The sequence below is a fragment of the Magallana gigas genome, chromosome 9 (genome assembly GCF_963853765.1).
Source record: "Magallana gigas chromosome 9, xbMagGiga1.1, whole genome shotgun sequence".
Taxonomy (NCBI): Eukaryota; Metazoa; Mollusca; class Bivalvia; order Ostreida; family Ostreidae; genus Magallana; species Magallana gigas.
In genome coordinates, this window is record NC_088861.1 from 39,219,876 (window position 1) to 39,237,696 (window position 17,821).

General features: G+C 33.2%; 1 protein-coding gene across 2 annotated transcripts in view; it reads right to left on the reverse strand.

Moving 5' to 3' along the window:
- The window catches only part of LOC136271551 (uncharacterized), an 83,798-nt gene that overhangs the window by 20,736 nt on the left and 45,241 nt on the right, over positions 1-17,821 (reverse strand). For both annotated transcript variants that reach the window (XM_066071784.1, XM_066071785.1), the window contains exon 6: positions 16,600-16,733. In XM_066071784.1, the coding sequence (XP_065927856.1) occupies positions 16,600-16,733 (134 nt within the window). The remainder of the gene's footprint in view (positions 1-16,599; positions 16,734-17,821) is intronic.

Consider the following 17,821-nt stretch of genomic DNA (forward strand, 5'->3'; position numbering starts at 1 on the left):
ACAAAATGACTTTTTAAAAATTTTAAAAATGACGTAACGTAAAAACGGAAGTGACGTCTTCAAAGAAACTTCACAAACTTTGAGGTATTATAGTTGCACACAACCTCTGAAAATTTCATTAAAATCGGTTGTTAACTTCTTGAGTTATTAAGCCGAAAAGGAGTCAGAAAAAAAAATAAAAAGAACTAGACACGATCTCGTTGCGAGCAACGAGGAGGTCTTCCGTCCGATTTTTAGAAGGTGAAATGACGTCATCGACTTTAATTTTTGACAACAAAACATGATATGGAAATAGGGGTGACGAACTAATGCTTTCCTGTAATGCTTTTTATAAGTTCTTTTACGTTGCTTTTTTAAATACCTGCATTTCTTCCAATTGAAATAGAAAAGATTAAACTATTTTACCTCTGGTCCCTAATATCCCTAGTTAGTTAACGCATGAGAAAATCATTATATTGTTGGGATATATAAACGTATTATACATAAAGTCTGTCCCAAGATATTTTTGCCACACATTTTCTCAAATTATTTGATATTTGTAAATATCTCTTGATTCAGCCGAGGTTCATTCGATAGTATGAAAAAATCCCAAGATTTCCCTTTTGTAACGTCCCCTCTAGCTTGTCAGGTTTCAATACACGGCTAAAAAAAGAATGTCTACGGGGATTTTGCATTGCATCAGCCATTATAAAGCCCGGATGAAAACGTTGAAAAATTGTGCTAGATATTCCGTGAGACTTCCGAATTGAGAAAAGATGTAAACATTCCCCATTATAAATCTCCGTAGGAAATCTGTTTTTGATCCTGTGAATGTTTACGAAGGAAAATAGTAATTTCCGAATGAAGTTTGACCCCCTAAAAACGTTAATACCTAATTACGTAACACATGATAAAATCAATAGATTTCTTGGATACATAATAGTTGAGATCGACACAAAATTTAAAATTTTGATTAATTCATGTGATTTTGAATGACCATAGTTGTGAATGGAATTGTAGATCATTTTGGAGAATAAGCGGGTATTGAACATAATTAATGCACATGATCATGTACATGACAAATAAAGTGTCTTACACATGTAAATCTTAATGTAAAAGCTGCTTGGTCCAATTTCAATAAAATTATTGTATGCTTTTAAACGATGGTTATGCTAAGTATGTGTGCAATAATATACGTTGCAGTAGTTTTTCCGGTCAATTAAGCCATATTTCAATGAAAAAAATTATGTACATGTTGAAACTCGTTGAATCCGGATGTTGTGTATTACGGCATGCTGCCCAATCAGGCGACATTATTCAGCCCCTGGACATTTTCCTATCATTTTTGTTTTTAAAAAATTGTGCAATCCGGATCCTGTCTATTCTGTAAACCGGCGAAATGAAAAAACATACTGCTTATAATTAGTGAGAGTTATCTCCCGTAGTCCGTCTACTTATCGATCGGTCGGCCTTCTGCGAGATATTTTAAATGCTCAATTATCGACCAATTTTTCTGTCGTTGCTATTGATTTAAATAACTAGCTGTAAATATAGATCCAAACTAGCAACTCATTTCAGTTAATACCGTAAAGTCTTGTTATGAATTGCAAAAATTAGATAATTAGATTATAATTCACCCCATTTTTTCAGGCCGTGATTCAGGATACTGTGAGAGTAAGACTGCCGATATTATATAAATAGTGCCTGTTTGGGAGGGTAACAGTTGAAATTGACACCCCGAGAAAACTATTGTCAACCGACGCGAAGCGGAGGTTGACAATGGTTTTCGAGGGGTGTCAATTTCAACTGTTATCCTCCCAAACAGGCACTATTTATTTTGTTATACTGAATGTCTTTTTTAAAAATTTTAAGAAAATTTTACTGCTTTTATATAGGAATAACGTGAATTCTACAGCGAACCGTACGCGCATAATTTTCGCGCATGTAACATTTTTTAATGTTACCCGTTGCCAAGTGCGTTGCTAACGCTGAGGGTAATAGTAAATATTATTAACTGCGTCTTAACCAATCAGATTTCAGTATTTAACATGAAAGTATAACAATGTTTGTTATCCCCGTTGTACATTGTATGGCTACACGTACAGAGTTGCATATTATTCTAGATCTGTCAGAATGCTAATTTTTTTAAAAATAAAATTCTCATTATATTAATATTCATCCATTGTTTACCTGCATCATAACAGTTCTCGCCATCAGGTGTTTCAGCCACCTGTTGACTTGTTAATGTTTTGTTTAACAATTTACGGTTAAGCATGCACTTTACAGGTAGATCGGATGTTTGAAAAATTATCAATAACGATGATTTGATTCAAAAAGTATTTCCATCGTATGTATTCCGTTATGGATTTATTGTTTCAAAAAAATAATTTAAAATGAAAATTGGTACCGTATAGATAAGATCGATGAAATCTAATATATTTCAGAACAATTGAAAATTTTACAAGAATACAGGATCAGGACCTACTGCATTAAATACTAAAATTAATTTGCAACAATGTCCTCTAAACCGGATGTTGCCTAATCCGGCCATTTTTTTTTCAGAACCACCCTCCGCCGGATTAGACAATTTTTGTGTATATCCACAAAATAATCGACATAAAAGGGTTTTGCGTTATTTCGCCTCGTGTTTAAACTGGCCCCTTACGTCGAAGCTAGTATGATTGTATTACGACTCTGACATCTGTCTTTTTTTATATAATCTGTTATAACGTATGAAAAATACAGCATGACTATTTAAACAAAAATAAAGCAGTGTACATTTGTTCATTAATAGTTTTTATGTTTACGTTGTTTATAATCATTGCAAAACATGCAGGATGAATAAACCCAATCATTCGAAGGATGAAACCCAACGGTTTCCTTTTTGAAACATTCCAATGATGTATTTTGAGGGTTTTTTTGTATGCCCAATATTTTTTTTCATTTTGAATATTTCTAACGTTGAAGGGAGAGCAATTTCGTGTAAATACATCTATAACTTTGTAAGATCATTCATTTGGTTTGCAAGGAAAATTATTTGATACTGTAATGGCCGACAAATCGGACCATGCAGCTTAAAGAAATTTCTCAACTTATTATACCTCGAAACGTTATTTCAAATCAGGCACCAAACAATAAACGGAAATGGAAATATTCGGCGGATATAAATGTTAAAGTATTCTTATGATAAAAATTGGTATTTTTGGCAAACATAAATTAATCATTTTTTATCTCCTACAAGATATAATCGCACCTGTGTTTTGTATCCATCTCTTTTAAACTCTTTTTAGCCAAATCTGTAAAAATTCGTGGTCGTTTCACCGTCTTGTTTTAAACCCCGCTGAAATGTTCACAATCGATTCGCTGTTGAACGAAAGACTCGACTAGAAAAACTTGCTGCATGGACCGTCTAACATTATTAATTTTAATGATGAATTCAGAAACTTATAGATTTCAAAAAGTGTCATTTTTTGTTAAGTTACAGGAACGTTGTCATTCATGCACATAAAATTTGTACAAAATAAGTTATATGTTATTCAACCAGTGTTTGAAATTTAAGACCGTTCTTGAAATATTTGGGAAAGAAAGTTTAGGGGTCATCCTTTCATCTTTTTATCGGGCCCGTGTAACAAAATTTGAGCCATTTCCGAATAACTGTGTGCACAAAAATCGTAAATAAAAGAATGCAGGTAACGGGAGCTTTAAACAGGGGAGCAGGGAGTGCTTTAAAATTCATATTGACATATATTAATGTACCGTGTAAAATTATCAATCATAGTCATTAGATAACTGCTATTGCCTGATTGGCGAATTTGATTTGCCTATTGACTCCATGACATCTACAATTTCGCTTGGTTAAACGTTAACATTTTAAAAAAACTATATATATACTGGTACTGTACCAGTTATCGGCTAAGACCAGTTATCGGCTAAACTGAGGGTTCGGGTCTAATACACGCGAATATCCGAGATTTTTTAATTCAGTCATCTGTTTCTAATATTGAAAAATAAGTTTGCTTGAAAAATTCTTCAATATGTTTTAAACATGAGCTTTAACGATCATTGTTTACCGCTGATTTACATCTTTACACTTTCAGCTGTGGGGGAAGTGACGTAATAAGTTAAAAATAGAATATGACCTCTTTGTGATACGTAATTATATCCCTTCTTTGATTTGACATATAATATCAATACATAAAGAATAAAGAAAAGGAACTCACTAAATTCCGAGAGATTCGTGGCGCAGTTGAACGCCTGATTGTATAATTATGCATTGATTAGCGTACGATTGTGTGTATTACCGTATGATGATAAAAGAATAATTTTATGAGTTTAATTTATGTATAATAACCCTACGACCTATAGGCTGACCCCGCAAGGGACATAATTCAATCAACACTTTGCAGAATATAAAATCAACATCTACAAGGATTTTACTATGTTATATTATCACGAAGCCGATAACTGGTACAGTAAATCATAAAACCTAGGCAAATTCGGGGCTTGCTAAAAAGCACAGAAACAATATGTTTTGGGTTCTAAATGATGATATAATCTAACCGATGGATATATAAGGAGTTCACAATTTAAAGTTTGAAAAGTTTTATTCCAATATATCAAGATATAAGGAAACACGAAAAGAAAACGTAAAATTATAGCCGATAACTGGTACAGTGCCAGTAAGCATGTACTCCAATCAGGTGTTGTACTTTACAGAACGTTTAAAAAATAACGCGATTGCCGAGCGCTTCTTTTTTGGGAAAAATAGTCCTAATCAGACAGTGAATACATAATACAGCATACAGACGTTTTTATTAATATATATATAATTTATGTATTAACTATTTAAGTGTGCTTGAATATGCAAAATTTTAAGCCAATTCGATTTGTATTAGATAATTAATCTACTAAGTATTATTTTTAACCATGTGTACTCTACTCGATTTTTAACTGTCCGAATACAATCAAAATATTCACAATGAATGCACATGTACATAAACTTTTTATAACTCACATATTCTTTCAGAATCAAAAATAAAAATAAAATTTGATTAATAATAAATTAATAAAATCAGCAATGAGTATGCTTTTTAATGAATCTGACCACCATTGAGAAGATGTTATTATACCAATATTGTGACCCTTATTATTTAACGGCCTGAATGTAAATAATTTTTCAACTTCTTTAAAAATGGTTAGTTTTATCGTGCCCGCACCTACCACAAGTATGTAAAATTGTACTTCTTAAGCTGCCTTATCTCGAGCGCTTTTTAAAAATATTTCAACTTTTACTTACTACATCCTGCTTAACCCTCTCTCTCTCTCTCTCTCTCTCTCTCTCAACTCATAAAAAATTCTAATACTTTGTTAGACAAATGAAGAATCACATTATCATAGATTACAGATACTTATGTGAATATCGCATATATTTTGTTGAAATTGGTAGTGTAATGCATTTAATTCTCAGCAGCAAAATGTCACAAATAGAAACAGGTGAATTTATTTACATTTCATCGTACGACTGTAAAACGTATTATATTCATTGATGGCAGTTTTTTCCTTTATTTTACGAACTATGATTTAAATCAATGGTTTGACGCATCGTTAACCGATATCATTGGAAATGAAAATAACAACGAATCAAAGAGCATTAAAATGTGGGATAACGTATAAACACGAGAAGCATGTGTCCTACAGCGAATCGGCTGTCCACTAGCGCGGCTTCTCCTTGACCCGTGTTATGAAAGTGCACACTCAACGTGGTGGGTTTGAAATGTTTGCAGTTTGATAACTAAATTTTATTTTCCAAGAATAAAACTATTTCATGACATAGACAAGATCACAAAGAACGCCCCTTTTTCAATGACAGTCATTCAATCTATTTTTTTTTTTATTACAAGAGCAAAACAGCAATACTTCGTAGGTAATGGTATAATCTTTTTCCATTTACTCTTTAATATCGTTTAAATCTGAATTCTTTGTGTTTGCAGCAAAATAAATAAACCCGTGTGTGTATTACTGCAAGGCGCATATCTTGTGTATTGGATAACGGGAGACCGCTCGCTAGACCAGCCGCGACCCATTTCCTCGGCCGCCGGCAAGGATCGGATACGTATAATTGTTTACATACATGAAGCTCGGAATACAGCTAGATTTTAAATGTGACTCAAATACATTGCATAGAAGTAATTCTTTTACCCATAATGTGTTTCCCTAGAAAAGAATTACACTGTTTCAACACTTTCCGAATGCAAGCTCGTACACTGTCTATGGTAGTAGGTAAAGGTATAATCTTTTTTTATTTACTATTAAAATCACTAATATCGGAAGTTTCGTGTTTGCAGCTACATATAAAAATCCATGTGTGCATTACAGCAAGACGCAAATCTTGTGTATTTGATAACGGCAGACCCGCTCGCTAATCCAGTCGTGACCTATTTCATCGGCTGCGGGCAAGGGTGGATACGTAACTGTTCACATACACAGCTCGGAATACAGCTAGATTTTAAATGCGACTCAAATGAATTGCATAGAAACAGTTCTTTCATCCGTAATGTGTTTCACTAGAAAATAACTAAAATGTTTAAACACTTTCCGTATATAAACGGGTATCCTTTATGTCAGTTATACGCACAAATACCCCGTTTATTTGCCAAATAAAACACAAATACATGGTAACAAGTCTGGCTTTTTACACTCATATTACGCAATACCCGAACAAAATATTATTGTTACGACATTAATAAGACCATAATGAACAACTTTTGCAACGACAGCCATATTAAAATCTTAACCAATTTTGAGTTATAAAGTGAAAACTTTGAAGGGTTCTAGGCCCTTAATTTGAGGGGCCAGCCCCTTTTTCTAGGTGTCAAACAAAAGATCTTGTTAATATAAATTTTTTTTCTTCTACATGTCTTAACAAAATATTTGTGAGAAAAAAGATAATCTAAGAAAACCAGGCAAAATCACAACACTTTTTTAATCTCATTTTTCGAGCCCTACCGAGCTTAAGCGCCTTTTGTGCCTGAAAGTGATTAATGCCTTATTACATATCTACAATCTTTTGTCTATCATTCCTGAAAATTTGAACTAAATATCTTTTATAGTTTTTCATAACTCTCTTGGACAAGCCGTCCCTCTGAAAATCAAGAAAACGTCGATATTTCAAAAACGGAAATGACGTCATCAACCAAAAAAATTTCCGATCAAGTTTAAACTAATATCAATAAGATCTGAAAATTTTATTAAAATCGATCAAAGAGTTTCCGAGTAATCGCTGACACAAAATCGGTAAGAAAAAAAAAGGAGAAGAATGAGAAAAAAAAACCGAAGAAAAACAATAAGGTCTTCCGTTGGAAACGGAAGACCTTAATAATAATAATAATAGAAAGAAACCGAAGAATAACAAGAGGGTCTTCCGTTGAAAACGGAAGACCCTAAAAAGAAACCGAAGAATAACAAGAGGGTCTTCCGTTGAAAACGGAAGACCCTAATAAATGAAAACCCTCGCTGTGTGAAATTGAAAAGTCTGGTGACTATTTATAGGAATGTTCACGTAAACTTTTGAACAAGATTCAGGCTGTAAAGCGCAACGGTCATACATTACGTAACAGGCAATGTAGAGTCCGCGTAGCTCATTCGTTAGAGTAGAGCACATTGAATTCCATAGATAAATGCATGTATTAATACTGAAATAGTTTTTTTAATGTTACAACGTTATACAATGTTCTAATATATGCATTTATTTAGTAATAATTTAGAGTGTAATATTAAGAATTTAATATTGAAAGCTTAATATAAAAGCCACCCTCTCCGAGCCCCACAATCGAAAAGTAATGTTACCTGCGTATCTTTGATCTTTGACCTTTAGCCTTGAATTACAACCTAGTACCTTTTTTAAACACTGTACAACACACCATACTAATTCATTCATTTTTAACAGTTGTGAATGTCTTGGCATTTGAGTTACGATTGGCGTGCTTGACTTATATGTAGAAAAAAAATCTACTTCTCGAGCCGTTAACTCAATCCAAATGAAAATGTGTGTAAATGTACATGTACCTCGGACACTATTCTTATTGTTTGGTAAATACGGAGCCGATCGGACATTGTGAGAGAAAGTCCTGAGATCATAGGGCACGCATCACCTGTATTGGGAATTAAATTTTTCACAGTATACACCGGATGTAAGCAGCCGTGAAATATTTCTGGTACATGTATATTTCTTGTTTTACGTTTAGTCTGTATCTGAATTATCTGAATGTTAGAACTGAGAAAATTTCTGTCATCGATTTACATGTTATATACTGATTTCGGCATTCCTACATTCATCTGAATTTATTAATTGTGCAGAAATAAAACGTTATTTAAACAAAGAGAAATCATCACGGCAAACAATTTTCAACGCTGAAATATATGTGTAAAACGTTAGCGCTTCCCAGCTAATTTTATATTATAACATATTTAAATCTTGTTTAAATAACCCCAACTTCATTTTAAAATATGATATCCAAGTTGCACTTGTAATTCTGCGTCTGATGACATCTTTTTCGAATTGATTGGATGAAATTTGATTTTTTTTTATAAAATATTAAAACTCATTTTGATCATTTTAAAATTACCTTAGAACGATCTAAGAACATAATATTGTTAATTGGGATCGTATCAATGCCGTTATAATATTACTTCGTCAGGTTTTTGTGAAATGTGAGTGTAAAAAGCTTACTTTTTAACATGCACCTGTTTTTATTTAGCATGCTAACGAAAAGTCAGTGTGTGTACAACTGACATAAATTCACCACAGAAAGTTTATTATTGTTTTCGAGATGTTTTAATGCATTTGGAAAAGTTTCATAACAGTATGCATGCTTTTCTTAAAGTTTTTACGCATGGACGATAAGACATTTCTGTTAAGTTCTGCAAGCATTAACTGCGTTTCTGAGCTCTGTGTATTTGCCATTACGTAAGCGATCCCTCGCTCGCGGCCGAGGAAATCGATTCCCACGGTCGGTGCTGGACAGGGTTATCTGATACACAATATTCGTGTAAACTTTGATAATTATAAATGTTTATATTCCCAATCTTAAGCATCGACAAAAGATTAATGGTGGATTAGTAACTCTAATTAGTTATAAAAGGAATTTAAAATAATGTTTGAGATCAACACATGCAGAAATTGATTAAATTTTTAAATGATGAACATGTCACGGTTTGAAATTCAATCATTCGGACTATTTTGATTATTGTGTAAATTTATTTTTTTCTGATTTTCTGTTTTTTGATACAAAAACGTTTGCCATATTTCGATATTTGTTTTAAAAACGTTCTAAATTTCGCGCAGCCTTTATCCCCCCTGAGGCACAGTCAGAGATGGACAGTTAATCTTTTAAATGACATCTGCGCTTATTGAAATTCTGTTGTTAATCCTGTTGGTATATCTGATGAAATGTCATGATTTATACTCAATTGTTGTTTGATAAATGATTTCATTACATTTCTGCATAATATGTTATTTAAACCTTGATTGTGTTATTCAATAATTGCTTTATATATAATTTCGAATTGTAAATTATGGTCAGTTGGAATCAGACTTTCGGTGCTGATGCATACCAAACTCATGCAAAGATTATAGGAAATCTGAAAGCTAAAGTGCGTGTTGGCTTGTTGGAAGTTTTTTGAGACTGGTTCCAACAACAATGGAATAATTTCAGGCGTGGCCCAGTATTAGTCATGTACGGAAGAGAGTGCTCCGTAATATTTGGTTGGAGATTCCTAGGCAGATCCTGAACGACTACAACATTTTAAATAGCGAGTTTCCATAGATTCAGAATTTACAGATGAAGAAGACGATTTAATGTAGATTCTTTTCAACCGAAGTGAAGACGAAGGAAGCTCAGCTTCACTTCATGTTAGCGTCCAGTGTGCGGAAGGTGCGAAAACGTGCATCCCAACGTTTTGTTGGAAAATAAATCATGCGCGAATGTAGAGCGGGGTCAACGGGGGGGGGGGGGGGGGGGGGTCGAGTCTACCCCTCCCCCGTGGAAAATGAAAATTCATAAAATTTACATAGTAACATTTTCGCAATTATGCCTCGAACCCTTTCCCCTGGTAAACACATATATTCTTTGGAACACCCCCCCCCCCCCCGGAAAAATGTTCTGGATCCGCGCATGTATATAAGTTATTACGCAATGGTTTTTACTGTAGGACTTCCAGGACCGCGAGAGAATATAATTGTGTAAGGTGGTATAGGTTACATGTAAATATTAATGTAGATTAAAGTATATAATAATCAGAAGGATTGACGCTGAAATACATGTCTTAAACATAAGCACTTCCAAGCTTATTTTAAGAGTTACCTTTCGTTGATCTTCAACAAATATCGTCACAGACTGCTGATAAAAATGTAAACACAAATTTTCAGTGAAATTTGAGCATGAATTTATTAGAAAGAAATATCGAAGCGTTGAAATTTTGTTTCTCTGAGTGATAGCGTGATGCCGCTGGAGATGGAGTACATTCTTCAATATGGTTCCTTTCGTTTTAAATTTGGCAAACACTTAGATTCAAGTGTGAGGAACAATCCCATGAATTTTCGCCTAGTTCTACAGAGTTTTACTGGAGCTACAATTTTTATTCGGAGGCGTAGTCTAAAACGCGGTCTGGAGTAAAATCGCAGACAAGGTTTCAAACTTTTGAAAAATTCTGACAAACCGTTAACGGTTATAACACTTTGTTAGGTATTATTTTAAAAAGAAAAATACAATTTCCAGTCCAAATATCGAGGGTCATTTTCATATTAGAAATCAAGTCTTGTACAAAAGAAGGGATAAATTGGGGGGGGGGGGGTGTGCTAATTGTACATATAACTGAATTTGATATATATATTGCTTATACTTATAGTACACCAGTTCTTAGAGGTCAAAGGTCAAGGTCAAACCTAAAAATAGGGAGAAAGGGGGTCGAAAGAGCTAATTGTACATATAAATGAATATGATATATATCATGCAGATACTTATAACACATCAGTTCTAAGAGGTCAAGATCAAACGACCAAGGTCAAGGTCTAAGGGCACACATAAAAAAGGGGGGAGGGTTTATTTCGAATGTGTTTGAGATCAATGAAATTCAAAGGATAATTACTGGTAGAAGCGAGAGTCCGAGAAGCTCAGTCGTTAAATCATGGAAAAGTACCCAAGCGACCCGGGATCAAGCCCCGAGTCCCCAATTTTATTATTTTATTTAGACAATAGCTTACTATAGCAAAATATATGGTGAAATCGCTACTTCCGGTTTTGAGTTATTCCCCTTTGAATATTTTTTTAGTGGGTCTCGTGTACCTGCAAAGGCTCCGAGTTGATTCGTAGCAAGTAGTTTTAATTTACAAATCTTTAATGTAGACATCTTGAACGTTGTCCTCCTAGTTTTACATGTTTGATTAACACACGTATACTGCTTAAAAATTACATCGAAATTTATGTTTCAAAAAATGTTAAATTTTGCCTATATCTTTGCTCAATAACTTTTTAGTTGTAAATTTTTTCTAGACACATATAGAATAAAAGTTGTGCAGAATATTAAGAGTTTTCATTTGATACCTTAAAAAAGGGGCTAGCCCCTAAAATGAAGGGTCTAGATCCCTTAAAAGTCGTTGCTTCATAACTCTTAAACGGTAAATTTTTCGATATGGGCGTCGCTGCAAAAATGTTGTTTGTGACTTTATTGATCTCATAAAACTGTTTTTGTGTTCGTGTATTGCATAATATGTGGGTAAAAAGTAATACGTGTTGACCAGTACTCGCGGCAATTTGGCCAAGTTAACGAAACTCTCCCTCGCCCGCGGCCGAGAAAATCGGTCACCGTGGTCGCGGCTGGGCTACCTAGCGGTGAGCGGTTATCTAATACAAGAGAGTTGCGTCTCTCGTAAATGAGTTTAGACGCGAACTCAAAAATTGTTTTAGTTTTTATTACACATAAAGGTTTATGGACTAAAATATTGGGTGTCAATTAAGAAATCGTTCAGTTAATTAATAAAAGCAATGTCATTCTCAATCTAAAGCAATGTCAGACATAGATCAATTGTGGGTTTTAAGTTTAAAATAAAGAACTTCTATTTGATAGAATATGGTCATTATACTGCAAACTTTTCAAATCTTCCTGGGTTCTGAGCTGTGCGTGTCTGTGCGTTGTACCTTTACGTAATATATCCTTCGTCCACGGCCGAGAAGATCAGCCACGGCTGCACTACTAGCGGTAAGCGATTATCTATTACACAGGATTCGCACACCGCGACGCACACTTAGATGAAGATGAACGTGTTTGAGTTTACATAGCCGTAAATACAAGAACTGTATTAATTTTATATTATAAAAGTTTGTCCATCTTGTATTTATTTAATTAAACATTTGAGTGTAACTGAATATTAATGAAAGATATTACTCAAAATCGGAAACATAGTCAGACATAAATTAATGGTTAGTTTGTATATCTAATAAAATTTACCCCCCCCCCCCCCCAAAAAAAAATATGAAATGATGATCATCCCTCGCACATGGCCGAGGAGATCCAGCGCGATCCAGTTCTTCTACATGTACCTTATCACGCGTTCGTATTTCATATTTTGCACGGACAGAACTCTATTTTATTACGTTTTCAACTATTATATAGATTTATGACGAAAATAAATTAATTATTTTTACTTGTACAGTTGATTAAGCATTGATTTTAATTCAAGGATAGCGTACAAGGTAGTTTAAAAATCAAATCAAATTATAATCAAAGTTTCATGTTACATGTTTGCGGTAGGTGCAAGCACGATAAAAGAATGTCCTGAATTATCCTGAATTGAGGCATTTGATGATTATTTAAAAGAATATTATAGATTAGATTCTATCAGTCACAAATTAATCACTCTGTAGATTTTCTACATGGTTGTTCGTTTCAGTGTGGAAGCGAACTCAGTGCTGCGTTCCCCCCTCCTCCCGTCCCTCTGACAAGTGCTCGCGCTGGATTTTTTTTAAATTGGCGAAAAGATATCCAGATCTGTCGAAAAAAATTGCTGGTGACTTCTTCTTATGTGTAACATTTTCTTCTCAACGTGTTTAATTTTCCCACCCGTGTGTTTATTCGGTCAGTCTGTGTTAATTTAATCGCCACGTGCGACCGAAGATCTTGTGTCGCTTCAGCGCACACAACTCAGAACATATGTAATTGAGTAACAGTTGGAAGGGTGCTTTTATAAACAATAAGACTATTATTCGAAGTCAATCATCTTCACATTAAAGATGTGAAATCGTAACCTAAGAATGTGGCTAATAAATTAACATGTTGAACACGCTAAACTTTTATAGTTATGAACATAATAATTCATAATATATTATAATTAAAAGTTTGAAGACAAAGAAAATTTTGTTCTTCGGAAATACGACTACATTAAGCAATGCAGTCGATCACCATAGAAATCATCAAAGTACTGCAACTGTCGACGGATTTCTTATTTCTTTGAAAGACCATGATAATTCACTTGACTTGTAGACTATAATATAGCGACATATCTGCCTCCCAAAAATATATGCGCTTCTCAAAGTTACACTAAGTTAGATAGATGTGCGTTATTGGGAATTTTATTTATTGCTAATTGTATGGAAATTGATTTAAAAAAAAAAATAATTGAAGTTTTGTATTATGAGGTTGTAATGCAACTTAATTTACTTACAAGGTTAGCTACAGCCAGTGGAATATATGTGGCTTTTATGTGAACAATGAATACCCAATATATTAAAATACAAGATAAATAGTTTCCAGAACTATAATACTAATATGCTTGTGTATATGAAGGTTGCACCCTCATTTGTATGGCTGTATGTGAGGAGGTATAGGTGTATCGATGTACATACAATGTATGACTGCACATACAGATTCCGGACCATGGCTACAGACGATACCAATGATAGTCTTTTAATACAACAATGCACAGTTTGATATAGAAACTGACCAGTTTCATAACTTATTCGAATTTCTCTAACACGGACTGTCTAATTCCTTCCCAGAATTCCAATTTACGCAAGCGCAATTGAAGTTTTTTTTAAAAATTAATTAGTCAACCCACTGACATAAAAATAAGGATTTTGCATATTATTAAATCGTCGAGAGAAGTAATATTCATTTCTGTAAATAAGGTTATTTAATTCACATTACATAGCGGTGTCCCTCTGAAACAGCACCATCTGGTGTAAAATTTAGATGCTTGCTTTTGCATAAATTCTCCCGCTCATCTTTTTTTTAGCTGATTATATATTATTTTGAATGTCCAACTCTACTCGTATCATTAAATAATATCAGACGACACACATTTCCCTGTAGAAAATCTCAAAGATGTCATCAATTTTGACAAATTACTAAATTTTGTCAGCACGTTACAATTTTAAACTTGCAAATAGTCTTCAAAAATTTAGAAAGATTTAAATAAACAAGTTATCTGAGAGAAAAAGGTTACGTATTTTGTAGGCGGGTTAGGTTTTAAAAAAAAAAATACAATTCCTGACATGAATCATGAGTACATTCTGTTTATAACAATGCTTGCTACCCTTTGAAAATTTAACTCGCCATTAAACATCTCACTTTTTATAGAATTTTTGAAACGATTACACAGATTGTGTTCGACAAATAGTTTTCCAAAAACATTTTCTTCCTGTCTTGTTCAAAACACATTTTATAAACAGGTTTTCAATCACGACCCGTTTTTATAACAAAAGCGGAACTGAAAGTTTAGTCATTATAATCGTTTGACACCATATCACATATATTTTTAACCCGCAGCAACAACGGAAGACCTACTCCTGGCTTTGCCACGAGCTCTGCTCTAGTTTACATTTGTAATTCATTCTCAAAGTATTATTTCCTAACTCTGGGTTTTAAAAATGTTACGTCTTCAAATTAAAGATGTATGTAAGAGTAAAATCTAGAGAATTATTAATTACTGTACCGGTGATCATAAATGGGGGTTATTTAAATATATGTATAAGAGTAAATATGTCACATACCAAGCCGGGTACATCATACAATTGTATGTACATGTACATGTATATGTATATATCAGTTGCAATTGCCACAATGTCATGCAGTAAATAAGTCACCAGTAATTGGTAATATTGTTTGTTATAGAATGGATATACCCTAATAATTTCAATGCATTTAAAAAAAAGTTTCTTCTTCCTTGCATTTCATTTAGCTAGGAATTAGGTGAACGTATATCTACCCATTTTAAATTTATTGACTATAAGTACTAGTAAGCCTAACAGTTTCTATTTAGGTATTAAATATTTTTTTCACTGAAGACCAAGTTCCGTATTTCATTCTAAAAAAATGCATGCATGTAATTTATAAATTAGATATAATTCATTGTTACAAACTGAATGGAAGTCAAAATCTTTTCAAGTAAAAAATGCACACTCATTATATTGATTCAAAAGCAAGTAATAAATAGGATATAACAACCAATAAAATTTAAGTTGCCGTGGCGCAGGGGGAGTGAGGTGAATTTCATTTCATTTTCTAGAGAAAAAACCGTTTTAATACCTTTTCTGTCATAAAGTTGATAAAAGTTGTTGGTTAAATAAGCACAATATTGAATTTAATTTTTTTTATGGCTTAAAGTTGGCTTAAAAGTGACTTAAAGTTGGCTTAAAGAAGTTTGGACATTAAGGACCTATAAGGTGTCCTTAAAGGTGGCTTAAATATGGCTTAAAGACAGTCTTTAAGCTGCCTTTAGGCCATCTTTACGTTTTGTTTAAGTCACTTTTAAGCAACACATATAGCTTAAAGGTGGCCTAAAGATCATCTTTAAGCTACCTTTAAGCACCTTTAAGTTATATTTAAGGAGAACTTAAAGATTGTCATTAATCCTCTGAAAATGCGCGTTTTTAGAATTTCAAACCCCTTAATGTATTTATTTGAAACTGATATTAACACTGAAAATTCATCACTACAAACCTAATTTATTATATTGAGCCTTGTTTCCTCGCCCAATTATGCTACCTAATACATGTAATTTGGCATTATAAATGTAGTTTCTTTAGTCTTTTTTTGACAAATTATAGCATTTTCGTTCCCCAGAGGAATTATCAAAGTGTTGTTTGGACTTATGAACTTCGAAGCCCTGTAAGGGGTCTTACCTAACCCCTTGGACATGATTTGGCCAAATTGAAATCTACCATACTAGTATATCAGAACGTTATTTTTAAAGTTTGGGCAACACAGGCTGCTTGGTTCTGTTTGGTTCTTGAGAAGAAAATATTTTAACTTCCCAACCCTACCCTAGGTCTTTCCTAATTAACTCCCCTTTGAAGAATACATGGTCCTTCATTTGAACAAATTTGAAAGCCCTTTCCACAACAATGATTTATGCTAAGTTTGGTTGAAATTATTGTAGTGGTTATGGAGGATAATATGTGAAAGCATTACGACGACAACGACATACAACGGACAAGTTTCAGTCAGAAAAGCTCGTTTGAGCCTTTATCTTAGGTAAGCTAAAACATCTTTAACAGTTCCAGATTCATATTGTGTTATATATAAAAAAATTGATAAGAAATGCAATGACGTAATTAACATATTTACCTTTTCGACAGTGTTTATTACAAATAATTTTCCACCTTTTCCTCCAGAGATAAATCAAAAATATTACTAGTAATAGAGTTCCTACAGTAACAAACGTAATTGTTGTTAACGCAATCATTTCTTCTTTTCCCGACCTAAAACAAACAATATTTTCGATGAAAAACAACACAATACAATTAAAGCATTCAAACATTTTTAATTAGGGAACTAGAAAGTTCTACTCATAAGCGTAACATAATAACATAGAGTAACTTCTCTCGGGCAGCTGACTCTGTCATGTTTTCAGCATCGGCTGATGTCATTACGTTGCTTACGGTGACATATTAGAAACTTTGAAAGATTTTATTTTTGGAAAAATATGTATCTTGATGCCATGGTGATTATGTGATATTATGAAAGTAAGCGCTTATACCAATGTGACTTCGGGGAAGACTTGAAATAATATGTGGTTCCTAATGCATCGTGGTCTTATGATTCATACAAATAAATAAAACACTGTAACGATATACCTACATTGGGGAATTATACAGTGCTCAAACAAAATTCTTTTCAATGATAAAATAAACAAGAGACCCAGGCCCATTAACCTCACATGAGCAACAATTGCCATGATAACTCTGACCAAAAAAAGCTGTATTATTAAATACAAAATATCTGGACTTCTAGAAGTTACAGTAGATCTTGTTTGAAAATATTTTACTACCTGTTCGTATGTTAAAAATCGATACCCTTTTGTTGTTTCAGTTTTTGAGCAGAATATTTTAAAATATGTTTGTCTCTTTATTACCATGTGAAAATTCAAACCCTTACAAAATGTAGTTGTGGCTACATTCATCCCTGGAGATCATAATTTGAACAAATTTGAATCTTTACTAGCAGAGGAAGCTTTTAAACACATTTCCGCATAACTGGCCCTGATGTTAAAAATAATATGTTAAAATATACCAACAAATGTCCATATTCTTTGAAAGAAGGTGTTGTCCTTTTTAATCATTTTGAATCCTTGTCACATTTAATATCCACACCGCAATAGTTTTTACCTGTATAATATATATATATATATATATATATATATATATATATATATATATATATATATATATATATATATATATATATATATATATATATATATAATCAACATCAGGTGTCCATAGATTTATTTTTAGTACCTTAGGTATCCGATCCATAAAAGCCCCCGATTCAATAAATCTGGGCGCAT